Source organism: Bombus affinis, chromosome 1 (assembly GCF_024516045.1).
Source record: "Bombus affinis isolate iyBomAffi1 chromosome 1, iyBomAffi1.2, whole genome shotgun sequence".
Classification (NCBI taxonomy): domain Eukaryota; kingdom Metazoa; phylum Arthropoda; class Insecta; order Hymenoptera; family Apidae; genus Bombus; species Bombus affinis.
The window spans coordinates 1,495,141-1,514,294 of record NC_066344.1 but is presented as its reverse complement, the minus strand read 5'-3'; the positions used below and the strand labels follow the sequence as shown (position 1 = coordinate 1,514,294).

The window sequence follows — 19,154 nt, the reverse complement described above, 5'->3', positions numbered from 1 at the left end:
TTATTTAGGTAAACTTGACTCAACGTTTAACAACTATCCTATTTCGATCATGTTGAATTAGTGGTTAATAGTTATAAACCATATACCGTAACATCCCTCGATTAGAATAATACACGCACCTGGATGTTTCTTTTTCCTAATTTTTCTAATAATTATTTTTAAATAACTATGCTACAATATATGTAATCGTTACTAGAGTATCCTATTTTGTAAATAAATTAGCATTTGATAACGAGACTCATAATGCACAAGCGAATTAATTCAATATCAACTAAGATTTTGTAATCCATCTACTAAATTGTTTCTGGTTTAAAGTTCATAATTTCATTTACGACACAACGAGAAAATTTACTTTCGGAAATAAAGTCATACATTTTTTCAGAGTACTGAACAACAACGCTTCTTTCCTCGTTGTTCTCGTTGATGAAGATATAAGAGGTGCCGTGTGTCGCAAATTACGGGGGATGCTTGAAATTAGGAAAAGTAGATGGGAGTTTCGAAATTGGAAGTTGAAGGTAGCGTGTTCGTTGACTGTATAATTCAATGGGCAGTGGTAAACCGCAAAATTGTATATGAAATTGTTGGCAGATGGAAATTCAGTGGGTGGAAGTAACTTTAAGCCATTGCAACATCCTATTATGATATTTGCATAAAATAGGATCCACTGAAAAAGAAATTTCTTTCATCTTCCTTAAACATTTATTATAGAAATTGTTAGAAGTGTCGCAGTTGATATCTGAACATCTACATTAATATAATATATAATTATTAATAAATTAGAATATATCGCAATATCTATCTCATATAAAATAGAGTTTACTGCGAAGGATCACCTTTGTTCTTCTTTCATTTTTTTTAAATAATTCTAACTTCAAACGAAACGAGAAAGTTTCTCTGTATCGTAATCTATATCACTGTCCGAATTTTCACTAATTTTGTTCCAACGTTCCAATAGCAATTATATTAATTAAATTCAATGCAACGCTACAGGATCGGAGCTGCAAACATATATCCGTGTGACTGCATTATTTTATGAAATATTGACCTCATATCATACGAGCGTATTTATCGATAACGAGGGACGAAGTTAATCCTGAAATTACTAGGTTTTGTTGCGTTCTAATATTCGTATATCAAGCTGAACATTTATAGCGGTCAGTATTAAAATAGGTGATTTATGCAAGAATAAATCGTCCCACATTGTCCATGATCATCGTTGTTTCTCGAAAATTTAAATCACTATCAAACCACGTTCGAATAAAAGGCGAAGGATAGGATAGCAGATAAAATTACCAACAAAATAGATCATTTTATAAATCCATTTAATAAAACGATTTATTCGTAAGAATCTTCTTTGACAGAATACGTACGTCGTAAAATGTTACCGTAAAATTATACTGCCGATTCAAATACATTTGCCGAGTAAAATATCCCATGGGCTGGGTCAAGTTAAAGAGAGAGAAAAAAAAGAGAATCAGTGGGAATAAAAAGGGAAAGCGCACGCTGGAGATGGAAAGATCTTCATCTCATATGCGTCCTCAGGAATAACCACTGTTCAACGTATTTGATGTGAATCTCACGTAAAAGAAAAGTAAAGGAAAAGCTGGATTTATGCTTGGAATGTGAAAATCGCATTAAGTACACCCGATCGGTTTTGCTCGACATCAAATCATGACACGAGATGATCGAGCCATTTAGAATACCGTAGATTTTGAGCGTACTAGATTCAAATTCTAATGAGTAATGACATAATATCGAGTTGAGTAAGTAGACTGCAGATTTTTATGTATTCACTGAAAATGAGAGGTGCAAAAGTATACACTATGCAGAAAGACATAAAATACCCAACATATCCTTATTGTAATTAATGGCAGGAATAGATTTCTGCGTGAGTTCTAAATATCTGTTTGTTTGTTTTCATACAAATGTAAATTTGCATAAACATCCGCGATCTAATAATAGATAGGCTGCAGATTTTTCTGCATTGACGACAAATTAAAAGATATAAAAAATGCACAGACTGCATTATGTAGACTATATGCAGCAATATATAAAATATTCAAAGTACTCTACATCTGATACAATATTTAATAGATAAAACACTTGTCCATATAAGTTCTATTTTTGAAATTATATTTACGAAAACACGAGCTTGCATAAATATCCGCAGTCTAATAATACGTATAATATAATATTTCTTGAGATTTTTAAATTATTGTCCTATTACATAACATTTTTCGTTATCATTGCATTGCATGAGTCTGATACATTGAAGAGATTGTAAGTTTCCATGCCATTTCATATGATTCGATATTGAATGAAAACTAGTTTCAAAATGGGCTGTACAGTGCTCAAGAACGGGAAACGGTACATAAACCGGAACAGGAAGTGACCTGCTCCTGTTATATCCACAAAACTGATTCGTGGTCGATCAAGTGGAATGCAGAGGCAGGATGTGGCTGGAGGAAACTATAAAGGATCCCTTATGCGTGTACAATGGAAAAGGAATATCGAAGGACGGGTTTCCCAATTCAAAAAGTAATGGCGAGAAGTGTCGAAGATGTATTTAATATACAGAAAGGATCGTTTCAATTTCATTGCAGGTTTGCACTCGTAGTTTAAAGGAAATTTACAAAAGCTCACAAAAATTCGAAAAGAATGTCAGATGTCTAAAGAAATTAAAGCAATTTTTCGGGAAAACAAAAGAAAGCATTTTATAATCGATTAAAAATTTTTATAGATTATGTGTTTATGTTTATGTATGTTTAATGTTCCACAAGACAAGATAAACAAAATGAATTTTATCTGAATTTGAATACGTTCCATTCTGAAGTATGCTATCATAACATTATTATATAGGCAAAATAATTATATTGTAGATCATGAGATCACTTGTTGTCATTGCTTAGGTACCATTTCATTGCAGTACTACTCAATTCAAACACTTGTTTGATATCTACAAGATACGTACATCTTGATTTTGAACATTATTTTCTTCGTATCTAAATATATAATATAGTGCGTATACGTTTGAGAATTTATAAAATATGCTCAGCTCACATGTCATACAAAACCTGCATTTGAACGTAATGTAAGGTAATACAAACGGATGATTTCCGTTGCATCGAAGCAAACATCAAACAATTTGCTCCATTATGCGTAATTCCCCTTGCTATTCCAAAGAGGATAGGAAGCATCAGAATTTGTGTTAGTAACGAATAATGCCAAACGTAAGCAAATGTTTGATGGAATTAAAATCACAGGTATTATCGGCAGTCGATGCTGCACTATTTGCTGCAATAATACATAAGCTACAATAAACACAGTACTATAAGGATATATCTGAACGAGGCAGACACAGTATGAATATAGTCGATAGTTCATTCTTAGCTATAATAATTGTAATGATAAAAGGAGGAACGTTACGATATGAATGAGCAATGGAATGTGTAATAGCAAATATTCCTCTATACAAGACTTATCCATTTAGAAAAAGGTCAATATGGAATATACTTTCAATTTTACCACAGAGACAACAATTCTATCCTTAATTAATATAGCAGTACATTGAGATTATATTGTTTTGATTTCCCTTTGAACGTTCAATAGCGACCTTTGTTTTATTTCTCGTAATCGGTTAGTTTAAAAACGAATTAAAAATAAATATAAGATAGGAAATTTTGTGAATTATCATTTAATAGGATCGTGGTACTTTCTTCGATGGAATTTTAGAAAGCGCAAGTAAAATCTTAATAACAATCCTCGAAATGTACAAGTCGAAAGGTGAGCGAACGTACATACTACAAAATCTAATACTCCCTGGAATTTGAATGTTAGCAATTGAAAGTAACAGTTGTGAGTTGAAAGTTCGAATTTGAGTTGCAAGTCAATATCTAGAAGTTTCATACACACACGGGCTTACATAACTAATAATTAGAAGTTACAAGTTCATTGTTGGAAGTTTAGTGTTGGAATTTGGAAGATGGAAGTTAACGACTGTACATTGAAGCTGAAAATTTACCATCTTAGCGAACGCTTTTTTGAGCAATTAGAAGGATGCAAACATCTTTTCTCGTTATACTTCCTTAATGATGTTTGTTTAGTCTGCGTCCACATGCTGGCCTGAGGCTTAATTATAATTCATTGCGTACGCGAGTTTACGCACGCGTTGTTCATTGCGTACGACGAACGAGTATTGTTTAACGTTCAGTGTAACGTGTCTTCAATTCAGTACCACATGTGTTATAACTAAACCATGGAAGTTATGTATGGTTGAAGAAGCAGGATGTTAACACCCAATTAGATCATCGAGTCATAAATGATTAGAATGCAAACGATTTGAGTTATATTACTTAATTTTAGATGATTTAAAAGCTTTGGAGTTTTTTAGTTAGACACTTAATTTTACTAATGGTTTCTATAAAATACACAATAACAATTAAAATAGAGTAAAGTTCTCAAATTAAACAATCTAAGCTGAATTATGGTCACATACTTGAAAACATGTAATTTCAGAATTAACGTATTAATCAATTTGTCAAAGATATAAAATGTTATTTATAATAGTAAATTACTAAAAAATAACAATAAAGTTACAAACTTGTTTAATGAAGTTTCCACAATATTTGATGATTTTCTAATGATTTAATGTAAGTGATTTTCTAATAATTTAATCTAATGATGATTTCTATTTTACGTAACAAAGGTTTTAGCAAAATCACATTGTAAATGTTCTCTGCCAGAGAAACAAGCTTATGTATCAAGAAAACTCGTTTGTTACTAAATTGTAAGGGAACGTTCGGAGAGTTCGGTCGCTACTTCTCGATCGCTTCCCACTCGGAAAGTTACTGCACATCAGCATAAATTGTATCGAACAGCAACGTCAAAACTGAGGAAGAGTTTCACGTGTCTCTGAAACTTTGTTTTGTCTCTAGCAGCTGGGACCAACAGCCATCGCATCGTAGCCTTCTTATGGCCATCATTGTAAACTACTTTGTCCACTTGCTGCCTCTCTTGTGGCTCTTAAAAGGGCGAAACAAAATCGCGTGCCACTAATTGCTTTTTTGGTAACCATCTCGTTACCGAACGCCTGTAACACGCTTAATATCGCTTTATACAACTATTAATTAATTCTGCTTGTTTTTCCCTCTTAGATTTAAATATTTTTGCACTTTAGTTGTTAATCTAGATATTTAATACAGAATATTAATGAGCATAGTTTTACATTTGAATTAACATACTTCTATAATTTTACGGAAATATCGTTATGAAAATCAGGAATTATTCTAATTTATGTATTTCAAAATTTAACGTTTCTGCTTCGCAGCCGAGATCATTTTTTGCCGTTGAAATAAACAGTGATCACTATATAATTCACAACTATAGATCCCGTCCTTATACTGCAAATTTCATAAATATTATATTTGGTCGATTATGTTCATGTTATAAATATTGTGATAATATTATATATTCTAAATGTAAATATTATATATTTTTAAATATAATGGTATTCAACAAGCGCGTAAAAGCTCTCACTAGTACATGCATAAGTGACAAAAATTACGTTATTATACGCTGTTAGCTTAAGATGTGAAATAATCAAGGATTTGCTGAGTATTAATGATATTATACTCGGATCACTTAACCGAGGACTGAGTGAGAATTTACCTCTAACATACCGAGCAGAATGTTGAAAATTTGATCGAAGATAAATAAACTCAAATAGTATCGGTAGATATTAGCGTCAAGTAAGGCGCTTGAAGCTTCCATCTTCGAGTAGTTCGTAAATCGTTGTCTAGTTAATATTGAACGGCTTCAATTACAAAAGCTTCCTTGTTTGGATTAGAGAAATAAAGTTTGAGCATCTGAATCGTCGAAATAAAGGATCAATGGCATCAAATACTTTGTAAATATTCTTTCCACGATATTCATTTTCATTTACATCATTCGTTAACAAATACAGTTCTAATTTTCCCTTTCCACTTACTTCGAATGGAAGGATATTCTCCCACTTAGCTAAACTCTGCTCAATTACGTATTTAGAGAGTCAAGGGAAGCTGTTCCTAAAGTTTGTCTCATCCCTTTCCGTAGGTGGCAAGTTCTTCTGTTTTGCATAAAACATGCATTAAAGGTTGAATTCTAATTAATTCCTCGCTGGCTGTATGGATCACTTGAATTCATGTGTAGATTAAAAATTTCAGTAATTAAGAATAGTCTATATTAGTCAGTGCGATGATCTTTTAGTTTCACGCGATAACGAATAACATCCAATCAGTAAGAAATGGATTCGATGATTTAAATAATTAGTTTTAATACTTGAAGACTATCATGGGTAAAAATTCATACCTTTTTTACGTTAAAAAACTGATAAAGTTAAATAAGTAGATTTAGATGTTTTAGCGTTATTCCGCTCTAGATGAAAAATAAAAATATTATTGTTTGCAGCGGTTACAAATAATAACATTGGAATGGTATTTTTATTGGATGATAATATGAAAACAAAATTTCCATGGAGTGAAATTATACCCATAATAGTTTTCCAAGATTTAATATTTGAATATGTTTTTAGATGTAGAAAGATATGTCTCTGGTATTTAACAATGATCGATTGAACTAATTGTAAGAAGAATACCTTCCCTAAGAAATCAGACAGCAAGGAATCTGTTAAATCAGTCTCTCAAAATAATCCGTCGTGTAACTGAATTCAATACAAGCTTGAAAGCAATGCGATAAAATATAATAAGCTGATTGGAGAATCGAACGCAGGATCGCTCCGTAGAATTATATCAGATTCTTAATTCTCCCAGAAGAAAATGTTGAAAAGGAGAAAAGAACGCGCTACGTGCTGATTCTTACTCATGGCATTCGTTCCAACAACGTACGTGTCCGTAATGCTCGGTATAACATGAATTTACATGAGTTAGAAATTGTGAAGGGCCATCGCACAACGCCGCAGATTCGAGCGGCATTTTCGTGTAAACGGAGCGCAATCCTCTTGCTGGCGTTTTCGCGAATCGAGTTCGGGGATTAGCTCGATGAGAATACCGTGGCCAGGATTAAAACGAGACCACCAGTGGCCGTGGAAATCGATGTAATGCCGAACGATAATATCGCTGTATTTCCATTCGTCCGACCTTTCCGGCGCGAAAGGATGTAGCAAGCGGAAGATGAAAGTAGTAGCGGATTAACAATAATTAATAATAATTAGCGATTGATAAACCTTTCGTACGTCGTACAAATGACGCATCATCGTTTGATCAGCTGGAAAATTCGTTAATCAACGGCCGCTGATAGCGATCTCCGCGTACATTATGAAATAGACGGAAATGTAGTACGATTTGGTTTGAACGAAATTTTTCTTCGTCGTTTTTCTCGATTACTAAATTATGAATATTTATGCATTTGTAAGAAATTTAACGAGGAAATGTATCTTCTATATATAGTATAAAATAAAGTTCCCGGTAAGCGTCTGTGTGTTTGGGCAAACTTCGTGAACCGTTGGACGAATTCTGACGTGGTCTTCGCAATTTTAAAAAGCAATTCTCCAGTAATGTTTAAACGCGTAAAGCGATATAACCACAGAGAACTATGCGCAAATAGAAAATATAAACCAGAGACAGTTTACGGATATACTTCGCAATAGCGATCTTCTTCGCTGCGATCGTGTTTTGCTCATAATACTGCTGCGATGTAGCGAGGCAAAACGAATATGATTCCTCCTGCGAGTACTCTCCGAGTCTTTCTCTCTTTAACGTGTGACATGTCAGAAGCTTCACGACTCCGTTATGGGATTCTATACAGTCAGGTATTTCTCATAGTATGAATAATAGACTTTGATCCGGTGTTAAGCAGCTTTTTATTGGTTACTTTGATTCTCAATTCGATTTTGAGTTTGAGCCAGTAAGTAGATTATTTATCTTGATACCTCATAGCGTAAATAGTACATTTTTCATAGCATTGTTGTCATAAAAAGCTTGAGCTTGCTGTAAGAAGCTTTTTAGTTATTTTCGTTTTCGTCATTTTATTGAATAAACGTCTCCGTGCATATATTTATATATAATTTTTCGTTTTATTGTAACGTGATTGTAACGTTACCGACCTGAACGATTACCCATTACGCCGAGAAATCAAATGTACGTGGGTCACACATCGAAAGCTACAAGAATTCATTTATCCATTCATTTATCATAGTAACAATGAAACCGACCAGGAAAGAGAATTTCGATTATCAAATAATTGAAAGAGAATGGCTTTACAAAGAGAAAGAGAGTCCTCTGTTAAGCGAAACAATCGTCTATCTGTTAACAGTATTAGGGGAGAAGACGAGCAATTCGAATTGAAAGGACAAAATGTTCCTGGTTTGTGGCTCGATAAAGAGTATTACGCTATGTATCCATAGCCATGTATTCATCCATAAAGTATAAAAATAAGAGTTCAGTTTCTACTATGGTACTATGTTTGTTGTCTGTCAATATCGTTCAGCTGCAAAGTAGAAAGATGAATCAAAAGGTATGCGTTATTCGCAAGGGAAGAACCTATCTCTTTAAACGTAAAATTCGTCTCGTGCCGTTCGCCAGTTTTATAATATTTAGTAGGCGAAACAAGTTTCTCTTCAAGTTTATATTTCTCCTAAAAGACGTAGGGTATGATATATGTACGTATACGTGTGTACATAAAAAATGGAGACGCCTGAAACGAAATTATGCCGAAGGAATTCATAGTAAAAATTCATAGTGAACGGCGTTATAATAAATAAAACATTCCACGAAGCTATTATTCTGAATTGCATCGTACACTTCATGCTATGACGTTGCTATAAAACATCTAAAACTCGAGTAAACACTTTGTAGTAACTTATAAACTCTTATAAACTCGAGATATTTATTTAAATCGATGAAAACGAATTCATTTTTGCATACTACAACATCCTAAATATATTTTCATTTCTGTGATTCAGAACTATTAACACGGAATCAACTAGAAATATTATTCGCATAGTATGAAAGAAATTTCGAGTCTTTCAGGGTACAGGCTGATCTTACACATTAACGTGTTAGGACCAAACAAGGCGTTCAAGCGATCACGTTTGCCGGAAATTTAATGGCCGCTTGAGTAACGTAGTTCTTTTGAAGTAGTTCTTTTACCCTCTCTGCGCGCGTTTTATACAAAATGCTGCGGAGAACCTGAGGAAAATGTTACTGAGCGTGAAATCTTAAAAACTTGGTTTACCAGGAAAAATTTATATTCAAGAGATCTGCGGATATGCCAGATACATGCTTCGATTTCGTTCGATTAAAAATTCCAAATCGTATTGTGCTGTTGTTATTTTCTTTACACGAATCACAGAATTCATGTTTTTTGTTTGTTTGTATCTGAGACTAGCTTGTAGCTTAGTTTATTTTACTTTCGTTGCCTTCTCTTAAATTAAAAACCACATTAAAAATTCAACAGATTATTTTTTAGTATCGACAGAATTAATTCTCTTGCTATACAAATTAAGATAAAAATTATGAAAAATTTTTCTTTACAATTTTTATTTACAGTATTATTATTGCATCCAGTATATTCTATTTATATAATCGGAGATTATGCACAATTTATCTAATTTAATAAAAGAAATCATCATCAAGAAATTAATTCTTCTCTCCTCGGAAATTTTCCATTGAAATCGCGTTTCGAGCGAACATTTCAGCTGCTATACCGGAAATTAAAAGACAATGGCAAAAAAAAAAAAAAAAAAGGAATTCGAGTAACGTTCCACGTTAAATCTCATATCGTTTCATCGCTCGCAAGTTCACCGCTCCTGGTGTCCTAAATTCGACCTCTATCTCTAGCGAAGGCTATGATGAGTCCGCCCGTGTATCTTTCTCCGCTCGATTTAATTCTAGAATCCCTCGTCCGCGATGATACATGAGACGTCTGATGCATCTGGCAAGAGTGTGACTGCCAATGCAGCTGAATTCTTTTATATAAGAGCAAACCAAACGTAAACGGAACGTGTCGTTCGAGTAGATTAAAAATCACCCTCGCGTGTGGTTGAACCTCCTATTCTTACTATTGATGTATTTTCAAAGAGACACGTCGGTTCGCGGGTAGATATTTTTTCAAAATAAATAAATTCAACGAGACCATTTTTCAAACTCGATATGTTAAAACATTTATTATCTTCTATCGAATTATTTCCTAATCAACTGGTAAAAAAAATTGCGATCGAGTAAAATAATTTCTTTCAGACGTTAGAAGAAATTCTCATCGCGATAGAGATCTATTTTCTAAAGAATTTAAATTACCCTTCTGTGAATCGAAATTTATTTTGAAACATTGTCTCCTATTAAACAAGTTGTTTGTAGACACGGTAGACATCGGTGATCCGCGTTATTAAATTTTTATAATCATTGGGATAAGACAAATTTTATTGTCAGAAAAAGTGCGCAAATACAATATGATATTTTGCAGAAATTAAAAACTTGTTAATACAATTTTCTATTTTACATCTATTTTATTTGCTATAGAAACACGTGGAAGTGTAATTATTCCTTTGTATCTGTATAAAAGTGATTCGTATAAAATGATGTTTTGTTCTCGTTTTACTCTCGCAGCGACATTAACTATCGATGTCGAACAGGAAGACCATTTTCAAGGCGAGTGACATCGAAATAAAGTGATTCTCGTCGTTGGAAACTCCAGGACTTGCTGTTTCTCCATTAACCTTATCTCTTTTCTTAGATTTGTTTTGCAGTATCTTCATCCTTTCCTTTTCTATGCACACGATTCTACAAACATGGAAACGTTCCGCTCTAAGGAAATCTAAAGAGAGAAGAATCGATTTTGCCTTTAGAGACTTGGTTACGCCTCCCAATGATCGAACAAGAGACGAGAGTTTACGCTTACTCCGAAAGAACTTCGAATATGCCAAAAGCTTCGCTTCTGGGAAAGGACCCTGTTACCTAAAATGTTTCTTTCTTGCTGCTCAAGCCCCTAATATCGAGGTCCATTTTCGGAATAGAACATAGAACCAGTTTCTTTTGAATGAAATTGAGCATAAGGGTACTTCCTTCTTGTATGAATATACCAGAAAATATAGAAAAATTCATCCTATTTTGTTTTTTGTTTTTTTTTATTAAGGGACAATGGAAATACTTCGTGCAAAGTTTGAGGAAAATGTGCAAAATTTATGGTTTGTGTCATTATCTAATTTCTTTTGTTTGTTTCACTGATTGACTAACCTATGTACTGCTTCATTTATGAGTTCTTAATTAATGAATTATAAAGGATTTTGGATTCCAGAAACTTCAGAAACGTAAATATTATACACCAATCTAGAAAATACGTATGATCGACCAAAAGCTTGGAAATTGTCACGATCTTTATCTCTGCCACGATCTTATCACATTGAACTTTCTTCGTGATTTTTATTATTAATTTAATTACTATTACAGATATCGATACGCATATTCAATATTCTTTTATTCCTGTAGATTTGACGTGCTTTCTAGCGTAATTAAATTTTAAGTTACATAATTTATTTTCAAATTCTTAGGTTCTACGTGTCAGTTATCGTTAGATTTTATGACACGCAATGATTCCAAACTTCCACAAACATGAACAAACGTGATAGCAGAAGTGAAGAAAGAGTTGAAGAAATTTAAATTTGATCCTTTGAACCGAAACTTTTCCTTGAATGCCTCTCCTCCCTCCCCCCACAAAAAAAAGAAATAAAAAGAAAAGAAAACGCATTTATACGGTAGAGTCGAGTCGAATGGAAATCGAGGAAAATTGCAAATTTGCTCGGATGAATTCAAATATTTAAGGATATAGATTTAGATTTGAATCGATACTCGGCAGAGTGGGACGATGTTTTTATTTGGAAACCGTTTAAATATCTGTGAGCGTTCTGTGACCAGTGCACGAGCTTCGAGTAAATACAAGTGAACAGAACCAATCATAACCGCAGCTCGGGCAATTTTCAACATTCCCGTGCCGCTTCTGTCGTGACTCTTTCAATTACAGCGATTCCATCGCTAACTCGGCCACGAGCGAGCATTCAACCGGGTTCGCGATATTTCTTCTTTCTTCCTCTCGACCAGGCCGCTTTCTTTTCGACCTTGTACTTTATACGACAATCGAAATTTTTAATTACACCGCGCAGGGAAATAATCTCGCGAAAACCACGGACTTCCACAACCTCCGCTTTCTAATTATCCGTGAAATAACGCAACCTTCCAGCTGACACTTGTCGACATTGTACGTCGACGAAAGAAAGTAAAACTTTGTAGACGGTTTCCCTTTCGCAATTATGAAAGGAAAGTTTTCGATGGAAAAAATTCAAAGGGAATTCGTCCAAAGGAAGGAACCGGGTTTAAGTACTTCGTTGACTTAAATTAATTAATCGAACGCCTGTCTGTTTGTACTTAGAAACTAATTTTCTTCAGGATTTTTAAATATTTTATCATTTAGATCTCATTAGTATGAATTACTAATATTCTCGAAATAGAATTCTTCATCCGTTTCGTGGGATTTTATACAAGTCAAAATATATGTAGAATATTGTGTATGGTAAATATCAGTACATAGCCAATTGCTTGTTTCGTTTATTAAAAATATTTATATCCAGAGCATTGAATACTTGCAGAGTTAATTCATAACTGAGTAAATCGCTCTGGTTTTAAGTTTACAATTTCGGAAAGAAAGAAGCAAGAACTACTTGTCGAACGATAATCCTTCATTTTCACATGACGTTTCTGTTTTTATGGAAAGAAATTCATAGGAAAATTTTCATCTAAAACATAAGGATATTTATAATTATAATTTGAAATCGATGACGTCGATGGCGTTAAATTCCTTAGCGTCACTTTGATGTTGGGGACTTGTTTAATTCGACCTTGGAACCGAGACATTCTCTTCGCGTTATCCTTAATTCAAGGAATCTGTCGTGGGTGGAAGGTCGAGGAACTCGGCTAGGCATCGCCTCGTGGTTGAATGTTCAACGACCCCAAGGGTGACGTTGGGCGCGCGCATGACTCTTGGCTGGCGCCAGTCAACTTTCATGACCCTGAAGTATCACAAGTCCCTCGATCATGATCAGGTTTATGTTTATCTATTCTTTACTATTATTTATTTGCGATTTCAAATTGACGCCACTTGAGTCTGACATTCTTAGGTGACGATGAGAATCTTCGAAAAGGATTTAATGTACAAAGAATGTTTTGTACTTTGCAAGAAAAATTTATCACAATAATTCGTAAAAATTCATAAGTTTGGCATGTTGTTTAAACAAATTGAGACAGTTACGCTTTCCAAAATATTCCGAGAGATATGTTCCCAACCCTAACTTTAAGAGTCGTTTTCATCTTTTAAATGTAGACGATTCTCAAGAAAAATTCAATATAAGTTACAAATTCTAATATCTTTGAAACGACAAGCTTGTGTTGCGACAAGCAACAGAAGCCATTTATCAAACTGTTAATGTACTGACAAAGATAATAAAATTCTTGAATAAAATATTGAATAAAATGAAATACAACCTTCAAATTCGTAAAATAGATGTACTCTTGCTCAAGCTTATCGAAAGCTCCGTGAGAAAAATGTACGAACCGCAATTGAGAAATAGTACAAGTAATGCGATATTCGAATCGAAGTTATTTTTCGCAAGGAGCTTCTTACATGATACACGTTGTAGCTTAACGTGCACGTTCGATCAATTGGCGTGGAAAATTGATTCGCGTTTAATCCATGTCATGAATTTCGTTTCGGTCTCACGCACGCGTCGATCGCATTCCTCCGCGAGAGGAATTTCAATTTCTGAAACCGTTCCGTTGTCAACTGGTTACTGTCGAGTTAGTCGTGCGTCATTCTTGAAGTTCGTGTTTACGGTTCAACAATTTTCGAGTTATTCCACGCGATGTAGTCGTCGAAATCGATTCATTATTCGCGATCACGACCTTACGAATCGAATTACTTTTAATGCCTTTGCCTACATTGTCCTCGAAGCATCGAAGCTTTCCTGCAAAACGCATTTGCCGTTACGTTCGACATATTTTGTAATTTCGTGGATTTTGATCGCGGTTTATAAAAGCTCTGGTTGTGAAAATGTGTCACATACAAATTTATGCAAATTGACGTAATTAGGGAATATGGGGATGGAAAATTCGGCACCGAAGCATGAAGCACTTTTCGAATATCTGTCGTAATTAGACCGTGGATTTTTATGTATATTCACGTTTTCGACAATATGACAATTTGAGAAAATAGAACCTCGATAAAAGATTGTTTTACCTATCAAGCACTATACAAAGCACTACACTTTAATTTTATATATTTTTTCATATCATGTATATTTTGTGTAATTTTGCGCTTTCAAATTTCCTATGAACGTGAATATAAATAAGAATTCATAGCCCAGTTGTAATGTTTGGTACGATTTAATGTAGTAATTTGTAAGTTTCCAATTACACAGGAATAACATCTATGTGAGTCAATAGGTCAAAGCGCTCGTTCCACTTTCTGAGATTTTCTAAATTTTAGATGCTTATCGCATCAACGCTGTATCGTATACAATCTCATTACTTTTCTTTACTTTTTATTCTGTGCAGTTAACCAATGTGACAAATGACGGACTCATACAATATATTTAGAACACATATAGAGGAAAGTTTTACCGTCCTTTGTAATCTGTTTAAAAACTCCTAAACAATTTATAGACTTCTTGAAAATTACCGACGAATTTCATTAATTTTAAAAGAAATTTACTTTTCTCAACCGTGTCATTGTTCCAGCAAATCAGTGATATAACTAAAGAGTATTTAAAATTTCCACGCCCTTCAAGCCTTTTCCAAGCGATCCCCAGTTCCCATTCTCTGACGAAGAAACAAAGAAACGTACTACCCGAGTGACAAGTAGCAACCTCTAATTCGTTTCCGAGTTTCACGTTAATCGAGTTATTTGTTGCATTTAAATAAACATTCCAGCAACAAGAAACGATACGAATTTCAGCGGAGCTAGCGGAACGTTAATACAGAGGAACGGGACGCGAAAAAGCAACGACGTTCGCGATAAGAAATCCTCGAAAGGATAGGAATGGAAAGAATAATAGCGAGATCCGGACAGCTGCCAGCCGAAATTGAATTTTCCTCGTGGATTTCGCGACATGAACTGCGAAGTTGCGAATTGAACTCGCTCGCTTTGTCTCCCGTTTCTATTTACCTCTCTCAGTTACAGTGTCGCAATTCCAGAAAACTGATTAGTGGTAACAACTGAATGCATTTAAGTTGTCGTATAACAAAGGTACAACGAAATATGTGGATTCCAAGTGTCGTACTCTGCGTGGTGTTAACAGCCTCTTATTTTCCAGATGGAGGATTACAAAGTTCACGATTCATATACGATCGGATATTTTAATGGTAGTTGATTTTTTAGTTTCTAATTGATATGTATTTATGGAAGTGTTTTTACGAATGCCAAATTAGTTCTGTATCTATAGATTTTTCTTCTAACAGGTCGCTAAGTACTCTAATCTCAAATAAATTCCTGCTTTATGATTTAAAAAAAGATGGTGTCTGTAACTTTGCATGATTTTATTAAATAATCAAAATTATTTTAATAAACGAATACATCTGTAAATAAAAGTAGGATTTTGTTAAAAATATTTCGCAAAAATATGAAAAATTGTTTTCCAACAGAAGATTAAGCGACAAAGCTGATTTATTTTTTCGATTTCGATTCAACATTTTATAATTTTAATACGCCTTCTGTAAGCTTCCTGTTTCATAATATCTGCCTGTATTTTTACACATTTTCTAATATTTGTCTGCTTTATAAAGCTTATAGTTTTAAAATTAAAAAATAATCCACTAGTATTGCAAACGTACGTTTCTCGTGTTTCAATGGAAAACTTAACTATATTAGAACCTTTGCGAAGGTCTCCCCAAGTATAATTTCGATCCAACAGGATTCCTTGCAAAATTAAAGCGAGACTTCGCGAAGGCAGTCCCTTGCGTGAGTGCAAGGGAAAAAGCGTCGAGTTCAAATGTAGCGACTAACGACGTTAACACGTTGCAAACGAGCCCGTCGGGGAGCATTATCTAAACGAAGGGCTCACCTTCTGGGAACCTAGATAAATTGCCGTTTATTATCTCGGAGAAGAGATATTTATAGATTACAATTTCTGCAATCCTTGCGTAGTGCTATACTCGGATATATCGAAAATTATGCTCGATGAAATTACATTTGAAAGTCTCCGAATTATTTCAACAGGATATCACTGTTTAGAGTCTAAGTTTCAGCTATTAAAATCGACTTCGAGGAAAATTTAATTAGAGATTAATTATTGAAAATTTGATTGGCGAAAATATTTTTAAACAATATCGTTAGTATCGTTTATATAACGTCACGAGTAAGACGACGTCTTCTTTCAAATTCGTTATGCTTTTTTCTTTCTTAAATTTTAATTTTTCATGATTCAAGAAAACAGGTTTTTAAATTTCCATTCCCCGAGATTCCCAGCGAATATTCACCTGAATATTTGCCTGCTGTCCACCCTTAACGTTCTTCTCCCTCTATCCTCATAAATAACACGAAAATAAAACTTCTCCCTATATTTCTTTTTCGTCTTATCTCCCTACTGCATCCTGTCTCCCCAAAGAGCGAACAAAAATAAAAACTGACCGACGGGTCAGGTCCGGAGTATAAAAGTTTTCAAACCTAAGTTTCACGCAGAGGCGTTTAAAGGGAAGGAAATTGATAATACCGGCACGGGTGTCAGTATTTTCCGAACTGTTTAGCGTACATGGGAGCAAAGATCCGGGCTCCATCGACCGACGAAGATTTCAATGACAAAAAGGAAGTGAACTTACTCATCCATGTCGGAATCTTTGGCTACTCGACAGTGAACACCACGATCCACTAGACATTTTCCGGTCACAGGATCTGGAGGCGCGAGATTGATGTAGGGCGGCTCCTCCAAGAAGGTTATTTTCAAATAAAACTTCTCCGGCACTCCTTGCGGTGGTGTATGAGTTTTTCCTGGCCAGACGATGTCCTTGATGTCCAAACCTTCCTTCTTCCAGGATTTCCACACGCCGATCTGTTACCACAAATGAGACGAAAGATTGATAAATCAGAAGGTTGTTTCGCTTGATAGATGATACGTAATACTGGCTATCGCGGAGACACGTGTTCTGAGCATTTCTCTTAATACAACGTCCATTTTTCTCTGTGCTTACAATGGACGACAAAAATAAATGGACTGGTAGTGGGAAGAGGGATCAACCAAGTTTCGTTAAATATTGCTTGTTTGCACAAAAATGTAAATATTAATTTCCATTATTTACCAAATAGCTCATGCACTATAAATATGTACGATAAATGAAACTTGAATTTATAACGCTAACGCTATCTACTGTCACTGCCTGTCCACTTACATTTGTCCTGTATGTATTTTTATCTATATATCTGACTGTATGTATGTAATTTGTGCGACAGGAAGATAGTTTTGCTATTCCGTTCAGTATCAAATACACGTTAACGTTTTATACTATTTGAGACTTGTCTATGATTGAGAGAAGATATCCAGGAACCGACATTTACGGATATTGGTAAGGTTCTGATGGTACAGTATTCATATTTTTTATCTTGCAATCAGTGCCATTTTTCCATTTCGCACATTGTTCTCTGAAATACTTTTCACGCGGAATCTTATCTCTCCGATTGATCTTTCAACGTTAATCGGCAATAATAGCCACGAATTGCTTCATTTAACGCAAACACAATGCATCGGTAATTTCGGATAAGAGATTGCTTAACCCTTATCACTCCAATTGGAAACGTAGCTGTCAAACGCAAGACAGGATCGGAGTGATGAGGATTAATTTCGTGATAGTTAACAAGTTCAGTGTTAATAGAATTTCCATTACTTATACGATGTGTCAGTAATTAATTTTCGTACAAATTTTGTCTTTATATCGTACAACCTGATAAATTCAACACTTTGTACAAACTCTGTAGCTTTCCCCTCCTATCAACTGGAGTTTGATATTTAGCGAACGTTTTGAATGAAAAAATACGAAAGTATAGAGAGAACAGAAGCCTTGAAAGTATTGATTGATTCGATATTCGTGTTATTGTTGATGTTTGAGAAAATATATCATTTTAATACATGAAACCTATCTATCAAAATGCCAGTATAATAAGAGAATTTAATTTGATACGAATGATATAAAAAGTACAAATTATTAAATTTATGAAAATATTTTCCGACGTTTTATTACCAGTTCATTTTTATCTCTGTCAGGCAATTATAGATTATTTATCGCGTGCTTATAAATATGACAAACAATATACCTATTTATAATCGTAATACGGTTAATTATAGAGAAGTTCAGAACACGTTCGTTACAAGTTATTTTTTTTTATCAACAGACTGTTATTTCTTTCGGAGGAAATAAAGTCACGAGAATTATGGAAGCTGGGTTTCAAGTGCGGTCAAAGAATACTGCGACGTTCGCCCTGACTCGACAGTCCGCGAATCGTTTGTAATTTGTTCAGCATGCGAAAAATCGCGATCGTGAGTTTTGCTTCCACGTTGCATCAGCAAACTCGACAAACTAAATAAAAGTTCAATGTGTAGTATGCAAACGCATTGTAAATTTTGCCCCTTCTCTTTCCCCTTTTTAATGCAAAATGTGCCTGTAAAGTTGCCATATTTATTCAAAAAAATTCCTATACTTCCATAAAATTTTCTATTGAAAAAATCTCTTTTGTATCTTTTCAGTTACCGTGAACAGCGTAACTGAACCAGTAACCATAGACTCTACATATAAATCATTTTTTACCGCCACTAACCCAAACAATTTGTCACTGTTGCAATCATCCTACTACAGAACCCGTGGTTACTGGTCCAGTTATGCTCTTCAAGCTGTTCGTTCTATTCTCTAATTTCTGTCAACGATGCTTCATACTTGAGAATAGTTGCTATCTCAAAATCGAGCTAATTGTGAGAAACGATGCAGCATTGTCATAGAATGTTATCCGTAGCGTAGATACGATGCAACGTTATCGTGTTTCTGTTGTGCGGAAATAAGGGGAATGTATAATTAGCGGAATCCACAAGGGCTCGGGCTCCTCGTCCTATTTAATTACAAAGTTTCACTCTAGATTAC

At 34.4% G+C, this 19,154-nt stretch overlaps 1 protein-coding gene across 10 annotated transcripts in view; it reads right to left on the bottom strand.

The window, feature by feature from the left end:
* Positions 1–19,154, bottom strand: part of LOC126915803 (glutamate receptor ionotropic, NMDA 2B) — a 360,824-nt gene that overhangs the window by 32,823 nt on the left and 308,847 nt on the right. For all 10 annotated transcript variants that reach the window (XM_050720833.1, XM_050720821.1, XM_050720813.1 and 7 more), the window contains one exon: positions 16,851–17,080. In XM_050720833.1, coding sequence (XP_050576790.1) covers positions 16,851–17,080 — 230 coding nt within the window. The remainder of the gene's footprint in view (positions 1–16,850; positions 17,081–19,154) is intronic.